This window comes from Pristiophorus japonicus, chromosome 1 (assembly GCF_044704955.1).
Source record: "Pristiophorus japonicus isolate sPriJap1 chromosome 1, sPriJap1.hap1, whole genome shotgun sequence".
Classification (NCBI taxonomy): Eukaryota; Metazoa; Chordata; class Chondrichthyes; family Pristiophoridae; genus Pristiophorus; species Pristiophorus japonicus.
In genome coordinates this window covers 291,966,652-291,980,457 of record NC_091977.1, presented here as the reverse complement: position 1 = coordinate 291,980,457, position 13,806 = coordinate 291,966,652, and the positions used below count along the sequence as shown (strand labels likewise).

General features: G+C 44.4%; 1 protein-coding gene across 1 annotated transcript in view; it reads right to left on the bottom strand.

Annotated features, from left to right (window-relative positions):
* rttn (rotatin) overlaps window positions 1-13,806 on the bottom strand; it is a 422,229-nt gene that overhangs the window by 14,580 nt on the left and 393,843 nt on the right. Inside the window, exon 51 of the mRNA XM_070888469.1 lies at window positions 5,063-5,143. Within this exon, the coding sequence (XP_070744570.1) occupies window positions 5,063-5,143 (81 nt within the window). The remainder of the gene's footprint in view (window positions 1-5,062; window positions 5,144-13,806) is intronic.

Below are 13,806 nucleotides of genomic sequence, written 5' to 3'. Positions count from 1 at the left end.
ACCCATCTGGTTCATTAATGTCCTTTAGGGAAGGAAATCTGCCGTCCTTACCCGGTCTGGCCTATATGTGACTCCAGACCCACAGCAATGTGGTTGACTGTTAACTGCCCTGTGAAATGGCCTAGCGAGCCCCTCAGTTTGTAAAAGGCAGCTCACCACCACCTTCTCGAGGGCGATAAATGCCAGTCTTGCTGGTGACGTCCACATCCTGTGAACCAATTTTTTTTTTTTAAATCTTGGACTACAATTTAAAAATCTTTATAGAAAGGTACATTTTAGGAACAGGAAAAGATCATTTGACCCAGCAACCCTTCCCCCTTTTCCATTGATCTCCCACACCCACCCACCTTCTCACCATAGTTCTGTATTGTCCTTTTCTCCAGAAACACAACTATCTGTTTCTTACACTCTCATTCTACTATTTTCTTTCATCACCTGGATTTCCAGCAATTCTTCCACAAGCCATTTCCCAAACAACTTGAACAGGTGCCCTATTGCTTATCCCCATGTCATTGGCTAGGCCCTAAACACACCTTCCACGTGAGTCGGATTTACAAATACTTTCTCCAATCTTGTTCACTCTATTCACTGCATACAGCACAATGCCCTTTATACTGCAGAGACCTAGCAATTTTGGCTCTTTGCAGCATATCTCTGTTTTGTCCACGGGTATAATCCTGACCTCATTGTAGCTCATCACTTTTACCGCCCCTCCCAACTCACTCGAATTGGTCAGTCTTTAGCATTCGATTCTGTTCTAACCAAGCTCAACACAAACTTCTGGAACAGTATCTCATTTTCCTCTTTGGCACTCTGTGGCCTTCTGGTCTGACCACTAACTTGGTAATGACAGTCTTTAGCTGTCTCCCCTTTTATTCTCTAATATCAAAGCAAAATACTCTGGAATGATGGAATCTGAAATAAAAACAGAAAATGCTGTAAATCTCAGCGGGTCAGGCAGCATCTGTAGAGAGAAAAACAAAGTTAATGTTTCGGGTCAATGACCCTTCATCAGAACTGCCAAATGTTCAAAGAGAGCACGTTCTTAAGCACTGAAAGGAGGAGGGGAAGAAAGAACAAAAGGGAAGGTCTGTGATAGGATGGAAGGAAAGAGAGATTCTCTCTAATCTCTCCTGCCTTCCACCCTATCACAGACCTTCCCTTTTGTTCTTTCTTCCCCTCCCCCGTTCAGTGCTTAAGAACGTGCTCTCTTTGAACATTTGGCAGTTCTGATGAAGGGTAGTCGACCTAAAACGTTAACTTTGTTTTTCTCTCCACAGATGCTGCCTGACCCGTTGAGATTTCCAGCATTTTCTATTTTTAATCCCCTTTTAGCCTGCCAGTTTTGCCCTTCCCTATTCCACTTGTACAACTCTTTTGCACATAGCCCTTTTCACAGCCAGATTGAGATGACCTTTGTATGTCATCCAGCACTATTCACCTCTTTCCTAGCTTTGGAAAAATTCCAATCACAGCCAATTACCTGCCCCTTTGTAATAGTAGTTAGCATATCTACACTTGTGAACCTTCGCCAGTTGTTCTGCCCACCTCTCCTTGTTTTGGTTAGTCACATAGATGAACTCTCTGAATTTTAGTATTTCCAGTTTTAAGGAAGGTTCTTTATCCAAAACATTAATCCGTCTTTCTCTCTACAGATGCTGACAGACATGTGTCTTTTTCAGCATTTTCTGTTTTCTTTTACACTATTTGCTTCAATGACGTTCCCTGGTAACGTTTATGCCTTATACTCGCGATGAAATAGTTCTTCCTAAATTCCAAGTTTACTCCTAGTTGTAAAATGATATGTTGCCTTTTTTTTGTACACTTCCACGCTTGGATTACAGTGCAGATCTGGTCACCATACTATAAGAATGATATTGAAGCATCAGAGACAGTGTAGAAAAGATTCACAAGGCTGTGTTACCAGAATTGAGAGGATGCAACTACTCAGAAAAAATTGAGCAGGCTGGGCCTTCTTTTTCTAGAAAGGATGAAACTATGAGAAGACCTGATAGAGGTATTTAAAATTTTGAAGGGGTTCGATAGAGTGGATGTGGAGAAGTTGTTTCGTGGTTGCATTCAGAAACTTCTTTACCCAGAGAGTGGTCAGAATGTTGAACTCGAGTCGTTACCACATTGAGTGGTTGAGGCAAATAGCATAGATGCATTTAACGAGCAGGTGGACATGTACACGAGGGAGAAAGGAAAGAAAGGAAAATAGAAGGACATGCTGATAGGTTAGATGAAATAGGGTGGGAGGAGGCTGGTGGAGCATAAATGCCAGCATAGACCTGTTGGGCTGGGTTGCCTGTTTTTGTGCTGCAAGTACTATGGGTCATAATTTGCAGCCCCTATGGGTACGTAGGTGCCGCACAAGTTCTGGCTTTAGACATGCGCTGCGCATGCACTAAAACCCGGAATTTGCGATCTGTCAAGAACAGATCATCCGTATCCCCGGGAAAAGGGCATTCGCGGGCCATTTGCCCAACTTCTGCCCAGCGAATGCCCGTGAAATTCTTACACCTGGTAAAAGCGATCATAAGACCTGCTTTTACCAGCATAAGAGTTTAAAAAACATAAAAATAATTGTTTTCATTCATTTAAATATTAAAACATATGTAAACTAAGGTTATTTTTAGCCCCTTTAAAATATTTAAATTTATTTTTCAAAAAATGTAATTTTTAGTTTAAATGTTTAATTATTTTGTATTTTAATTAATTTTAAATATGTAGCATTTTTTAAATTTATGTTATGTTAAATGTGTATTTTATGTGATCCCCATTCATGCTTATGGGGAATCTATACATACGGAATCCCCATAGGTATGAATAAGGCTCCCCCTTCTTTCATTGGCTGGGTCGGCCCACGTGATCCCAGAGGCTCTTGCTAAACCACATGCGCCCCTGGGATACGTGGGCCTTTACACATGACTGTGCATAGCGGCCTAAGAGCGCAAGTCTCCGTGGATCCCAAGGCAGAAGGTAGGTTCGTAGATTTTTGCCGGTCGGAGACCTCCAACCGCAAATTCAGGCCCTATGTAATTCCATGTAACAAATGGGCATAAATAGAAGATTGCCATTTACAGAGAAAATAAAGAATCACACAGAGATTGATGAGAATGTGGAACCCGCTGCTACATGGAGTGGTTGAAGCAAATAGTATTGGTGTACTTAAAGGTAGGCTTGATGGGAATAGAGTGACACGGGGAGGGGGGGGGGGGGGGAGGGTGGGTGGGGGGTTGCGGGGCAGAGTTGAAAGAGGTAGCTCCTCTGCAGCATGAGACCTGATGTCCCGCCCCTATCCCAGGCCGAGTGGCCTCACGATGCATGCCGGGCTGCTGCACGTCATATAGAGAGTCCCGCACCTATCCCCGGCCAAGTGGCCTCCCGCACCAGCCGGCCCGCTGACTTCCCGGGCCAAGGTAGGACTTAAATGTTATTTTTTATTTATTATTGATGGATGTGCTTGGTTTAGCGAGGAGAGTTTTGATGGGGATGGGGGTGGGGGGGCGCGCGGGGAAGAGTTTTAATCGGCGGGCGAGAGAGTTTTGATCGGTTGGGCGGAGTTTTGATGGTGGGGGGGAGTTTTGATGGGGGGGGTGGGGGGGTGGTGATAACTGTGTAGCCAGTAATTTTAATGAGCTTACTCAAGACTTTCCTTAACCCTGTTGATGAAAATACTTTCCTACATAGGAACATAAGAATTATGAGCAGGAGGTACTTCTATTTTTTATTTGGATATTTTGAAACAATTATGTAAATATGTTTTGTCTCTTTACTTCTTTTATTTTTGTAGCTTAAGCTTCCACGAATGCTTCTGTTGTATAGTAAATTAATTTTGCGAAGTTTGTCATATGTCCTGTATAGCTGTTTGATCCTATTCACATTCTTTAGTCAAGTCATTAAGGGCCCAAGTTTCCACATGGTTTGCGCCTGATTTTTAGGAGCAACTGGTGGAGAACGGACGATCTTAGAAATCGCAATTCTCCACATTTTTTTTTCTGCAGTTCTAGTCAGGTAGAACAGAATTTTTTCTTCAAAAGGGGGCGTGCAAGAAGCCTCAGTGCTGATCATGGAAGGGCAATGTGCTTTTATTAAAAAATGTTCAAAAATTAAACAGCTACAAAGAACTACAAAAATGGCCGAGTGCCAATGTTTCCTTCACACTGCGCGTGCACGAACGCTCCAACGCGCACGCGCAGGGTTGGTTGCCGGCAGGAAAAAAACTAATTTAAATGGTACCCGCCCCCTCTCACTTACAAAATCGGTGCGAGTGGTAGGCTCCGCCCCCCTGGGCGCCGCGCCAAGCAGACACGGAGCTGCAGGACGCTCCAGAATCGCGCATTTTTTTTTCCGACGCCGTTTGCGGCGCGAAAAACGGGCGCCCAGCTCGGAGGGGCGCCCGTTTTTTATCATGTGGAAATTTGGTCTCTAAGTATCTACCTGCGCTGATTTCTTAACTCTTCGCTTAGGTTTTCTGTGCGGCCACAAGTGGCCACATACGCTGGCCTAAGTTAGTTTGGAGCAACTATTAGCTGTCCAAACTGGCTTAAATGGCCAAAATGGGCATAAGTGGCTGGTAATGCCCCCTTTTGAACAAAACTAAACTAAAAAAATCCAAACTAACTCACTTACATTGGCAAATTGAATGTGAAAAATGGGGATTTTTAAGATACTCCAGAAAAATCAAGTTGCTCCAAAAAAAATGGAGAAACTCCTGGCCAAATTTGGGCCCTAAGTAACTGTATGCTTTCTGTCCATTATGGATGTTACAACATTCTCAATGGTTACAGGAAAATAAGCCTATAAGAAGAGATGCATATTTCTAATAAGGGATGTATCTGCTCGTCCACTGTCCCATGGACATGTCTTTCCTATACTACGCACAATAGATTTCAATCTCTCCTGCCGAGTCAGGTGTTACATTCGAACAAAGTGGAATCTAATATCATTTGCATGGTGCCCCAACATATATATCTATGCCAGTGACACAATGATATAATACTTTCGATACCACCCTATAAACTTTATAGGTGGGAATATCTCTCTGCCAGCGACTCACCTGCCTTTGCTGGGTAGTTCTGTCCTTCAGTAAGTACTTGGATTGTGTCATGCATTCTTGATGATGTGACATCTGACTGCTCTTGTATAAAAGGAAAACAGTGGAACCGGTAACTATTCTATCCAAAGTGATGGGCCCAATTACAGACCAGAACAAATATGTATAAATTGTTAGAGGAGCAAAGCAGAAGATGCAAGGGTTAGTTAAGTTAATAATGTTTCTTTATAATCTGATCAGACTGCCTGTCAAACATTAACTACAAATGTCAACGTAGATCAGTCTCTCACCACCAACCACACGCTGAGTGAAACTTCCCTTGAAGTAAAACACCACTGAGCCCAAACTATGTCAGTGGAAATAAAATATAATCAGTCAGATGGACTGATTTCATTCAAACATAGGCAACAATATAAAATATATCACAGGATCTTATAGAGAATAGCAAGCTGATATTTAAAACAATGCAAGAAAGAACTATATTTAGTGATATTTGCAATGAAGCACTTTACCACATCAAAGCAAAACAAAAGGTCGGACATTTTCTCAGTGAAGGCTATCGAAAAATATAAGCAGAGCATGCTGATGTGACTGATCTTCCTGTTGATAGTGCCTTGCCTTGTTCCAAGCGTGGTTGTGACAAGCTCAACTATCACCACAACCTGAGGTCACATGGCCCCGTTCAATCTAACCATATAGCGTTCTTACATTTCAAGCTTTTTCCAACACCCTTTATCTCTAGAGATAGCCTAATGGCAGTTTCCATAAGCAGATCGCCTATCTTACAAGCCGACATGCACCTCTTTTACTCTCTGTCACACTGAGCATAATCCAGGTCGAACAATGAACCCTGATCACAGTTGCTGGGTAACACCCAGGATCCCCAATTGTCACTTGAGAAGATGTAAAATATTCACAACATTAGACCATTTTTGTAACAGGCTAAACTAGAGTCCAAATACATTTACAAATAAACTGATGCACAGAAGCATAAACAGAGGCAAATTACTATGCAGCACAATCAGTAATTTACAATACATACAACTGCGATGGCAGTTTAAAATAAATTGTCCCCTGCAGTCAGAATCAGGGGAAGTCATAACGGGGAACAAAGAAATGGCGGACCAATTGAACAAGTACTTTGGTTCGGTATTCACTAAGGAGGACACTAACAACCTTCCGGATATAAAAGGGGTCAGAGGGTCTAGTAAGGAGGAGGAACTAGGGAAATCCTTATTAGTCAGGAAATTGTGTTGGGGAAATTGATGGGATTGAAGGCCGATAAATCTCCAGGGCCTGATGGATTGCATCCCAGAGTACTTAAGGAGGTGGCCTTGGAAATAGCGGATGCATTGACAGTCATTTTCCAACATTCCATTGACTCTGGATCAGTTCCTATCGAGTGGAGGGTAGCCAATGTAACCCCACTTTTTAAAAAAAGGAGGGAGAGAGAAAACAGGGAATTATAGACCGGTCAGCCTGACATCGGTAGTGGGTAAAATGATGGAATCAATTATTAAGGATGTCATAGCAGCGCATTTGGAAAGAGGTGACATGATAGGTCCAAGTCAGCATGGATTTGTGAAAGGGAAATCATGCTTGACAAATCTTCTGGAATTTTTTGAGGATGTTTCCAGTAGAGTGGACAAGGGAGAACCAGTTGATGTGGTATATTTGGACTTTCAGAAGGCTTTCGACAAGGTCCCACACAAGAGATTAATGTGCAAAGTTAAAGCACATGGGATTGGGGGTAGTGTGCTGACATGGATTGAGAACTGGTTGTCAGACAGGAAGCAAAGAGTAGGAGTAAATGGATACTTTTCAGAATGGCAGGCAGTGACTACTGGGGTGCCGCAGGGCTCAGTGCTGGGACCCCAGCTACTTACAATATACATCAATGATTTAGATGAAGGAATTGAGTGTAATATCTCCAAGTTTGCAGATGACACTAAGCTGGGTGGCGGTGTGAGCTGTGAGGAGGATGCTAAGAAGTTGCTGGGTGACTTGGACAGGTTAGATGAGTGGGCAATTGCATGGCAGATGCAGTATAATGTAGATAAATGTGAGGTTATCCACTTTGGTGGCAAAAACACAAAGGTGGAATGTTATCTGAAAGACGGCAGATTAGGAAAAGGGGAGGTGCAATGAAACCTGGGTGTCATGGTTCATCAGTCGTTGAAAGTTGACATGCAGGTACAGCAGGTAGTGAAGAAGGCAAATGGCATGTTGGCCTTCATAACTAGGGGATTTGAGTATAGGAGCAGGGAGCTCTTACTGCAGTTGTACAGGGCCTTGGTGAGGCCTCACCTGGAATATTGTGTTCAGTTTTGGTCTCCTAATCTGAGGAAAGACGTTTTTGCTATTGAGGGAGTGCAGCGAAGGTTCACCAGACTCAATCCCGGGATGGCAGGACTGACATATGAGGAGAGACTGGATCGACTGGGTCTGTATTCACTGGAGTTTAGAAGAATGACAGGGGATCTCATAGAAACGTTTAAAATTCTGATGGGTTTAGACAGGTTAGATGCAGGAAGAATGTTCCCAATGTTGGGGAAGTCCAGAACCAGGGGTCACAGTCTGAGGATAAGGGGTAAGCCATTTAGGACCGAGATGAGGAGAAACTTCTTCACCCAGAGAGTGGTGAACCTGTGGAATTCTCTACCACAGAAAGTTGTTGAGGCCAATTCACTAAATATATTCAAAAAGGAGTTAGATGTAGTCCTTACTACTAGGGGGATCAAGGGGTATGGCGAGAAAGCAGGAATGGGGTACTGAAGTTGCATGTTCAGCCATGAACTCATTGAATGGCGGTGCAGGCTAGAAGGGCCGAATGGCCTACTCCTGCACCTATTTTCTATGTTTCTATGTTTTCCAGCTTCTCTCAGCACACTTTTGAAATGGCACAACCTCCGTCAATAAATATTCAGGTGCTGCTTAGACTTGATGGTCACCCCTGACACATGGACTGGCACAGTGACAGGATTTTAAATATATTTTCCTCTTCCAAGTCCAAGCAGTTTCTTCAAAGATGGTTTTATTATATTGAGGAGCAAAGTAACAATGTCATGTGGCAACAAAGCCAATCCTAAACCATAATTTACAATGGAGATCCATTTACTCAGTAAGTTTGAGAACAATACTTCCACAGATACTGAAACATTCTTCATAGTAATACTGTTGACAAACCCAAAAGTGCATACATCCACACAGACTAAAATATACAAGGTTACAGGCTGATGCGTTCATTTTCTCAGTTGGTTTAGACGAATAGAAATATAGAAACATAGAAAATAGGTGCAGGAGTAGGCCATTCGGCCCTTCGAGCCTGCACCACCATTCAATAAGATCATGGCTGATCATTCCCTCAGTACCCCTTTCCTGCTTTCTCTCCATACCCCTTGATCCCTTCAGCCGTAAGGGCCATATCTAACTCCCTCTATATATCCAATGAACTGGCATCAACAACTCTCTGCGGCAGGGAATTCCACAGGTTAACAACTCTCTGAGTGAAGAAGTTTCTCCTCATTTCAGTTCTAAATGGCTTACCACTTATCCTTAGACTATGTCGCCTGGTTCTGGACTTTCCCAACATCGGGAACATTCTTCCTGCATCTAATCTGCCCAGTCCTGTCAGAATTTTATGTTTTTATGATATCCCCTCTCATTCTTCTAAACTCCAGTGAATACAGGCCCAGTCGATCCAGTCTCTCCTCATATGTCAGTCCTGTCATCCCGGGATTGAGTCTGGTGAACCTTCGCTGCACTCCCTCAATAGCAAGAACGTCCTTCCTCAGATTAGGAGACCAAAACTGAATACAATATTCCAGGTGAGGCCTCACGAAGGCCCTGTAAAACTGCAGTAGGACCTCCCTGATCCTATATTCAAATCCCCTAGCTATGAAGGCCAACATACCATTTGTCTTCTTCACCGCCTGCTGAACCTGCATGCCAACTTTCAATGACTTATGGGGAGCGGGCGGGTAAGTGGAGCTGAGTCCATGGCCAGATCAGCCATGATCTTGTTGAGTGGCGGAGCAGGCTCGAGGGGCTAGATGGCCTACTCCTGTTCCTAATTCTTATGTAACGCAGAACAAACTCCTTGCAAGTTTTGTTTGGAGAATCCCTCCATGGTACAATGGGTAAATGCATCATGTGATGTAGCACTGAGGCTAATCAGAAAGGTCAATTCTTAATCCTTATGGCAGGTCAACAAATCTCAACCAAGGTTGGAGCTGAGGCACTACAATGGATCTCCATGTTCCCAGGCAAGGGATTCAGCAAGAGTTCCTACCTTTATCGCTAAGTAGTGTTCCCTGCTATATGTATGTGTGTGTGGACATTGATCGAGGATAGGACCAGGCTGTCAGAGATTATAGAACATTTGACTCATGGCAGAGCAGGGGTGGAAGGGATTTTAACCCCCAAAACAGGTGGGCTGGGTTCAGATGTAAAGTTCCAACCAGCCCACGGATGTCTTTTCTGAAAAGTAAATCACTGGACATCCTGTCTGTGTTAAAATATGACAATGTTTAAGCTTAAAAGCAAAATGTTGGATTTGGGATAATATAACGAATACATTCTCAATTTTAATCAATTGGAAATGATTATGCAGTGACCCGCATCCTCTCCTTTCTACTGATACGATGCACAACAAATCATTACATAGAATAAGTCTGCACCACGTGTCAAGTAACTAAACGCTGCTCTCTATTTTTTCAGGAAGTAAAATGGTTTATTTAGTTTTTGATTGTGAACCGACAGGCATGAAGGTCTGTTGGACAATGTCTTGAATGGATATTAAAGTGGACAATTTGCACAAAAAGTTTGATTATTTCTAGGACAGGGAAGCACAAAATCTGCTAAGGCTATTTGAAGAAACTGCAGAAAAAGAAATAATGAATTAACACTGGAGTTACTAACCACACTGCGGAATAGTCAACAGTGAATGTATTCTTGTGGTAAATTTCCTATGCATTGATATGATGCTCTTAGGAAATTCTATAAACAAAGTTGTAATTATTTTTTAAACGATGCAGCTGAATAGATAATTTAAATATAAATTTTAGCTCTGATAGGGGCCACAGCGAGTTATGAGACCTTGTGGGGAAAAGAGGGAAACTGGAGGGCAGGTCCCATGCCACTCACATATGCCTCTGAGAGATTGATGAGGTCAGTATTGTAAAAAGGTCTGGAAACTGCATATCTGGTCCTCCCTTCACTGTGTGGCACATAGACCTAAATAGGGGACAGGAAAGTAACAACAGACTCATGAAGCATAGAATGACAGTATGCATTTCAGTCCAACCAACAGACCCTGAGCAATCTACTCTATCATGGGCTTGTACCATCTCCTGAGAAAAAAGTTCACAAAATGTCTCCCTGACCTCTGTGGGAACAAGAGTTCACACTACTTGGGTACCTCGCTATTGTTTCTGCGCAGTCTGTGAGACCAGCACACGATGAGTTAGAAAGGCTTTCTGCTGAGCACGATTTGTAAGTTGGCCAAGAGGATTTTAAAGTAAGGACATCTTCACAGAAAAGAAAATAGCCGAATGTGTGAGAGTCATTCAGCCATATCCGAACGTATCAACTTCATCACTCTGTTTAGGAGGGGAAAGGTTTTATTCCAGCAATAAAACAATTAGAAGAGTTGAGAGCCTGGCTGTTTAGTTTATGCTGTTATTCCCTTTGCATGTGTCATCATCATCATCATAGGCAGTCCCTCGGGATCGAGGAAGACTTGCTTCCACTCTTAAGCATGAGTTCTTAAGTGGCTGCACAGTCCAATACGAGAACCACAGTCTCTGTCACAGGTGGGACAGATAGTCGTTGAGGGAAAGGGTGGGCAGGGAGCCTGGTTTGCTGCACGCTCTTTCCGCTGCCTGCGCTTGATTTCTGCATGCTCTCGGCATTTAGACTCGAGGAGCTCAGCGCCCTCCCAAATGCACTTCCTCCACTTAGGGCGGTCTATGGCCAGGGACTCCCAGGTGTCAGTGGGGTTGTCGCACTTTATCAGGGAGGCTTTGAGGGTGTCCTTGTAACGTTTCCTCTGCCCACCTTTGGCTCGTTTGCCATGGACGAGTTCAGAGTAGAGCACTTGCTTTGGGAGACTTGTGGCTGGCATGTGAGCTACTTGGCCTGCCCAGCGAAGCTGATCAAGTGTGGTCAGTGCTTCAATGCTGGGGATGTTGGTCTGGACAAGGATGCTAGCGTTTGTGCATCTGTCCTCCCAGGGGATTTGCAGGATCTTGCGGAGACATCGCTGGTGGTATGTCTCCAGCGACTTGAGGTGTCTACTGTACATGGTCCACGTCTCTGAGCCATACAGGAGGGCAGGTATTACTACGGCCCTGTAGACCATGAGTGTGGTGACAGTTTTGAGGGACTGGTCTTCAAACACCGTTTTCCTCAGCCAGCCGATGATTGACTGGCGCACTGGAGGCGGTGTTGGATCTCGTTGTCAATGCCTGCTCTTGTTGCTAGGAGGTTCCCGAGATAGGGGAAGTGGTCCACGTTGTCCAGGGCCATGCCGTGGATCTTGATATCTGGGGGGCAGTGCTGTGCGGTGAAGACAGGCTGGTGGAGGACTTTTGTCTTACTAATGTTTAGCGTAAGGCCCTTGCTTTCATATGCCTAAATACGTCGACTATATCCTTGAGTTCAGCCTCTGTGTGTGCACAGACGCAGGCATCATCCGCATACTGTAGCTCGACGACAGAAGTTGGAGTGGTCTTGGACCTGGCCTGGAGACGGCGAAGCTTCCCACTGGTTCTGTAGTTTAGTTCCACGCCAGCTGGGAGCTTATCAACTGTGAGGTGGAGCATGGCAGCAAGGAAGATTGAGAAGAGGGTTGGGGTGATGACGCAGCCCTGTTGACCCCGGTCCGGATATGGATTGGGTCTGCGATGGATCCGTTGGTAAGGATCACGGCCTGCATGTCGTCGTGGAGCAGGCGGAGGATGGTGACGTACTTTTGGGGGCATCCGAAACAGAGGAGTATGCTTCATAGACCCTCGCGGTTGACAGTGCCAAAGGCCTTTTTAAGGTCGAAGGTGGTCATGTATAAGGGCTGACACTGTTCCCTGAATTTTTCCTGCAGCTGTCGCGCTGCAAAAATCATGTCCGTTCTGCCCCGTAGGGGACGAAATCTGCACTGCTACTCCGGGAGGAGCTCCTCGGCCACAGGGAGAAGATGGTTGAGGAGGATTCTAGCGACTGTGTATATATCCTTCAGGTGGCATGATTTATGGTAGTATGAATGGATTGTAGTGATCAAAGGTAAAGGTTAGTATAAGAAATGTAAGAGAACACTGTTTAGCAGTTCACACTGGAATTGGAAAGTGTGTGTCTCAAAAGCAGTTGATGCTCACACTGGTTTTGTGAAGTGTGGGCTGGAATTTTGAATTGTTTCCACCTCTGCTTTCACCCCAAAGGGATGGCAATGGTGACGGTAAACTCTTCCGGGCGGGTGGCCAGCTTCCAGTGCCGGGACATTCGGTGCTGGTTTCGGCGGGGTGCGGAGCATTACCGCTCGAAAACGTAGAAACATAGAAAATAGGTGCAGGAGTAGGCCATTCGGCTCTTCGAGCCTGCACCACCATTCAATAAGATCATGGCTGATCATGCAACTTCAGTACCCCTTTCCTGCTTTCTCTCCATACCCCTTGATCCCTTTAGCCGTAAGGGCCACATCGAACTCCCTTTTGAATGTATCTAACGAACTGAACTCAACAACTTTCTGTGGTAGAGAATTCCACAGGTTCACAATTCTCTGAGTGAAGAAGTTTCTCCTCATCTCGGTCCTAAATGGCTTCCCCTTATCCTTAGACTGTGACCCCTGGTTCTGGACTTCGCCAACATCGGGAACATTCTTCCTGCATCTAACCGGTCAGAATTTTGTATGTTTCTATGAGATCTCCTCTCTCTCTTCTGAATTCCAGTGAACATAAGCCTAGTCGATCCAGTCTTTTTTCATATGTCAGTCCTGCCATCCCGGGAATCAGTCTGGTGAACCTTCACTGCACCCCTCAATAGCAAGAATGTCCTTCCTCAGATTAGGAGACCAAAACTGTACACAATATTCAAGGTGTGGCTCGTCAAGGCCCTGTACAACCTCCCTGCTCCTATACTCAAATCCCCTAGCTATGAAGGCCAACATGCCATTTGCCTTCTTCACCGCCTGCTGTACCTGCATGCCAACTTTCAATGACTGATGTACCATGACACCCAGGTCTTGTTGCACCTCCCCTTTTCCTAATCTGTCACATTCAGATAATATTCTGCCTTCCTGTTTTTGCCCCCAAAGTGGATAACCTAAGATTTATCTACATTATACCGCATCGCCATGTATTTGCCCACGCACCTAACCTGTCCAAGTCACCCTGCAGCCTCTTCGCATCCTCTTCACAGCTCACATCGACACCCAGCATAGTGTCATCTGCAAACTTGGAGATATTACATTCAATTCCTTCGTCTAAATCATTAATGTATATTATAAATAGCTGGGATCCCTGCAATGAACCTTGCGGTACCCCACTAGTCACTGCCTGCTATTCTGAAAATGACTTGTTTATTCCTACTCTTTACTTCCTGTCTGCCAACCAGTTCTCTATCTACGTCAATACTTTACCCCTAATACCATGTGCTTTAATTTTGGACACTAATCACTTGTGTGGGACCTTGTCAAAAGCCTTTTGAAAGTCTAAATACACCACACATCCACTGGTTCTCCCTTGTCTACTCTACTA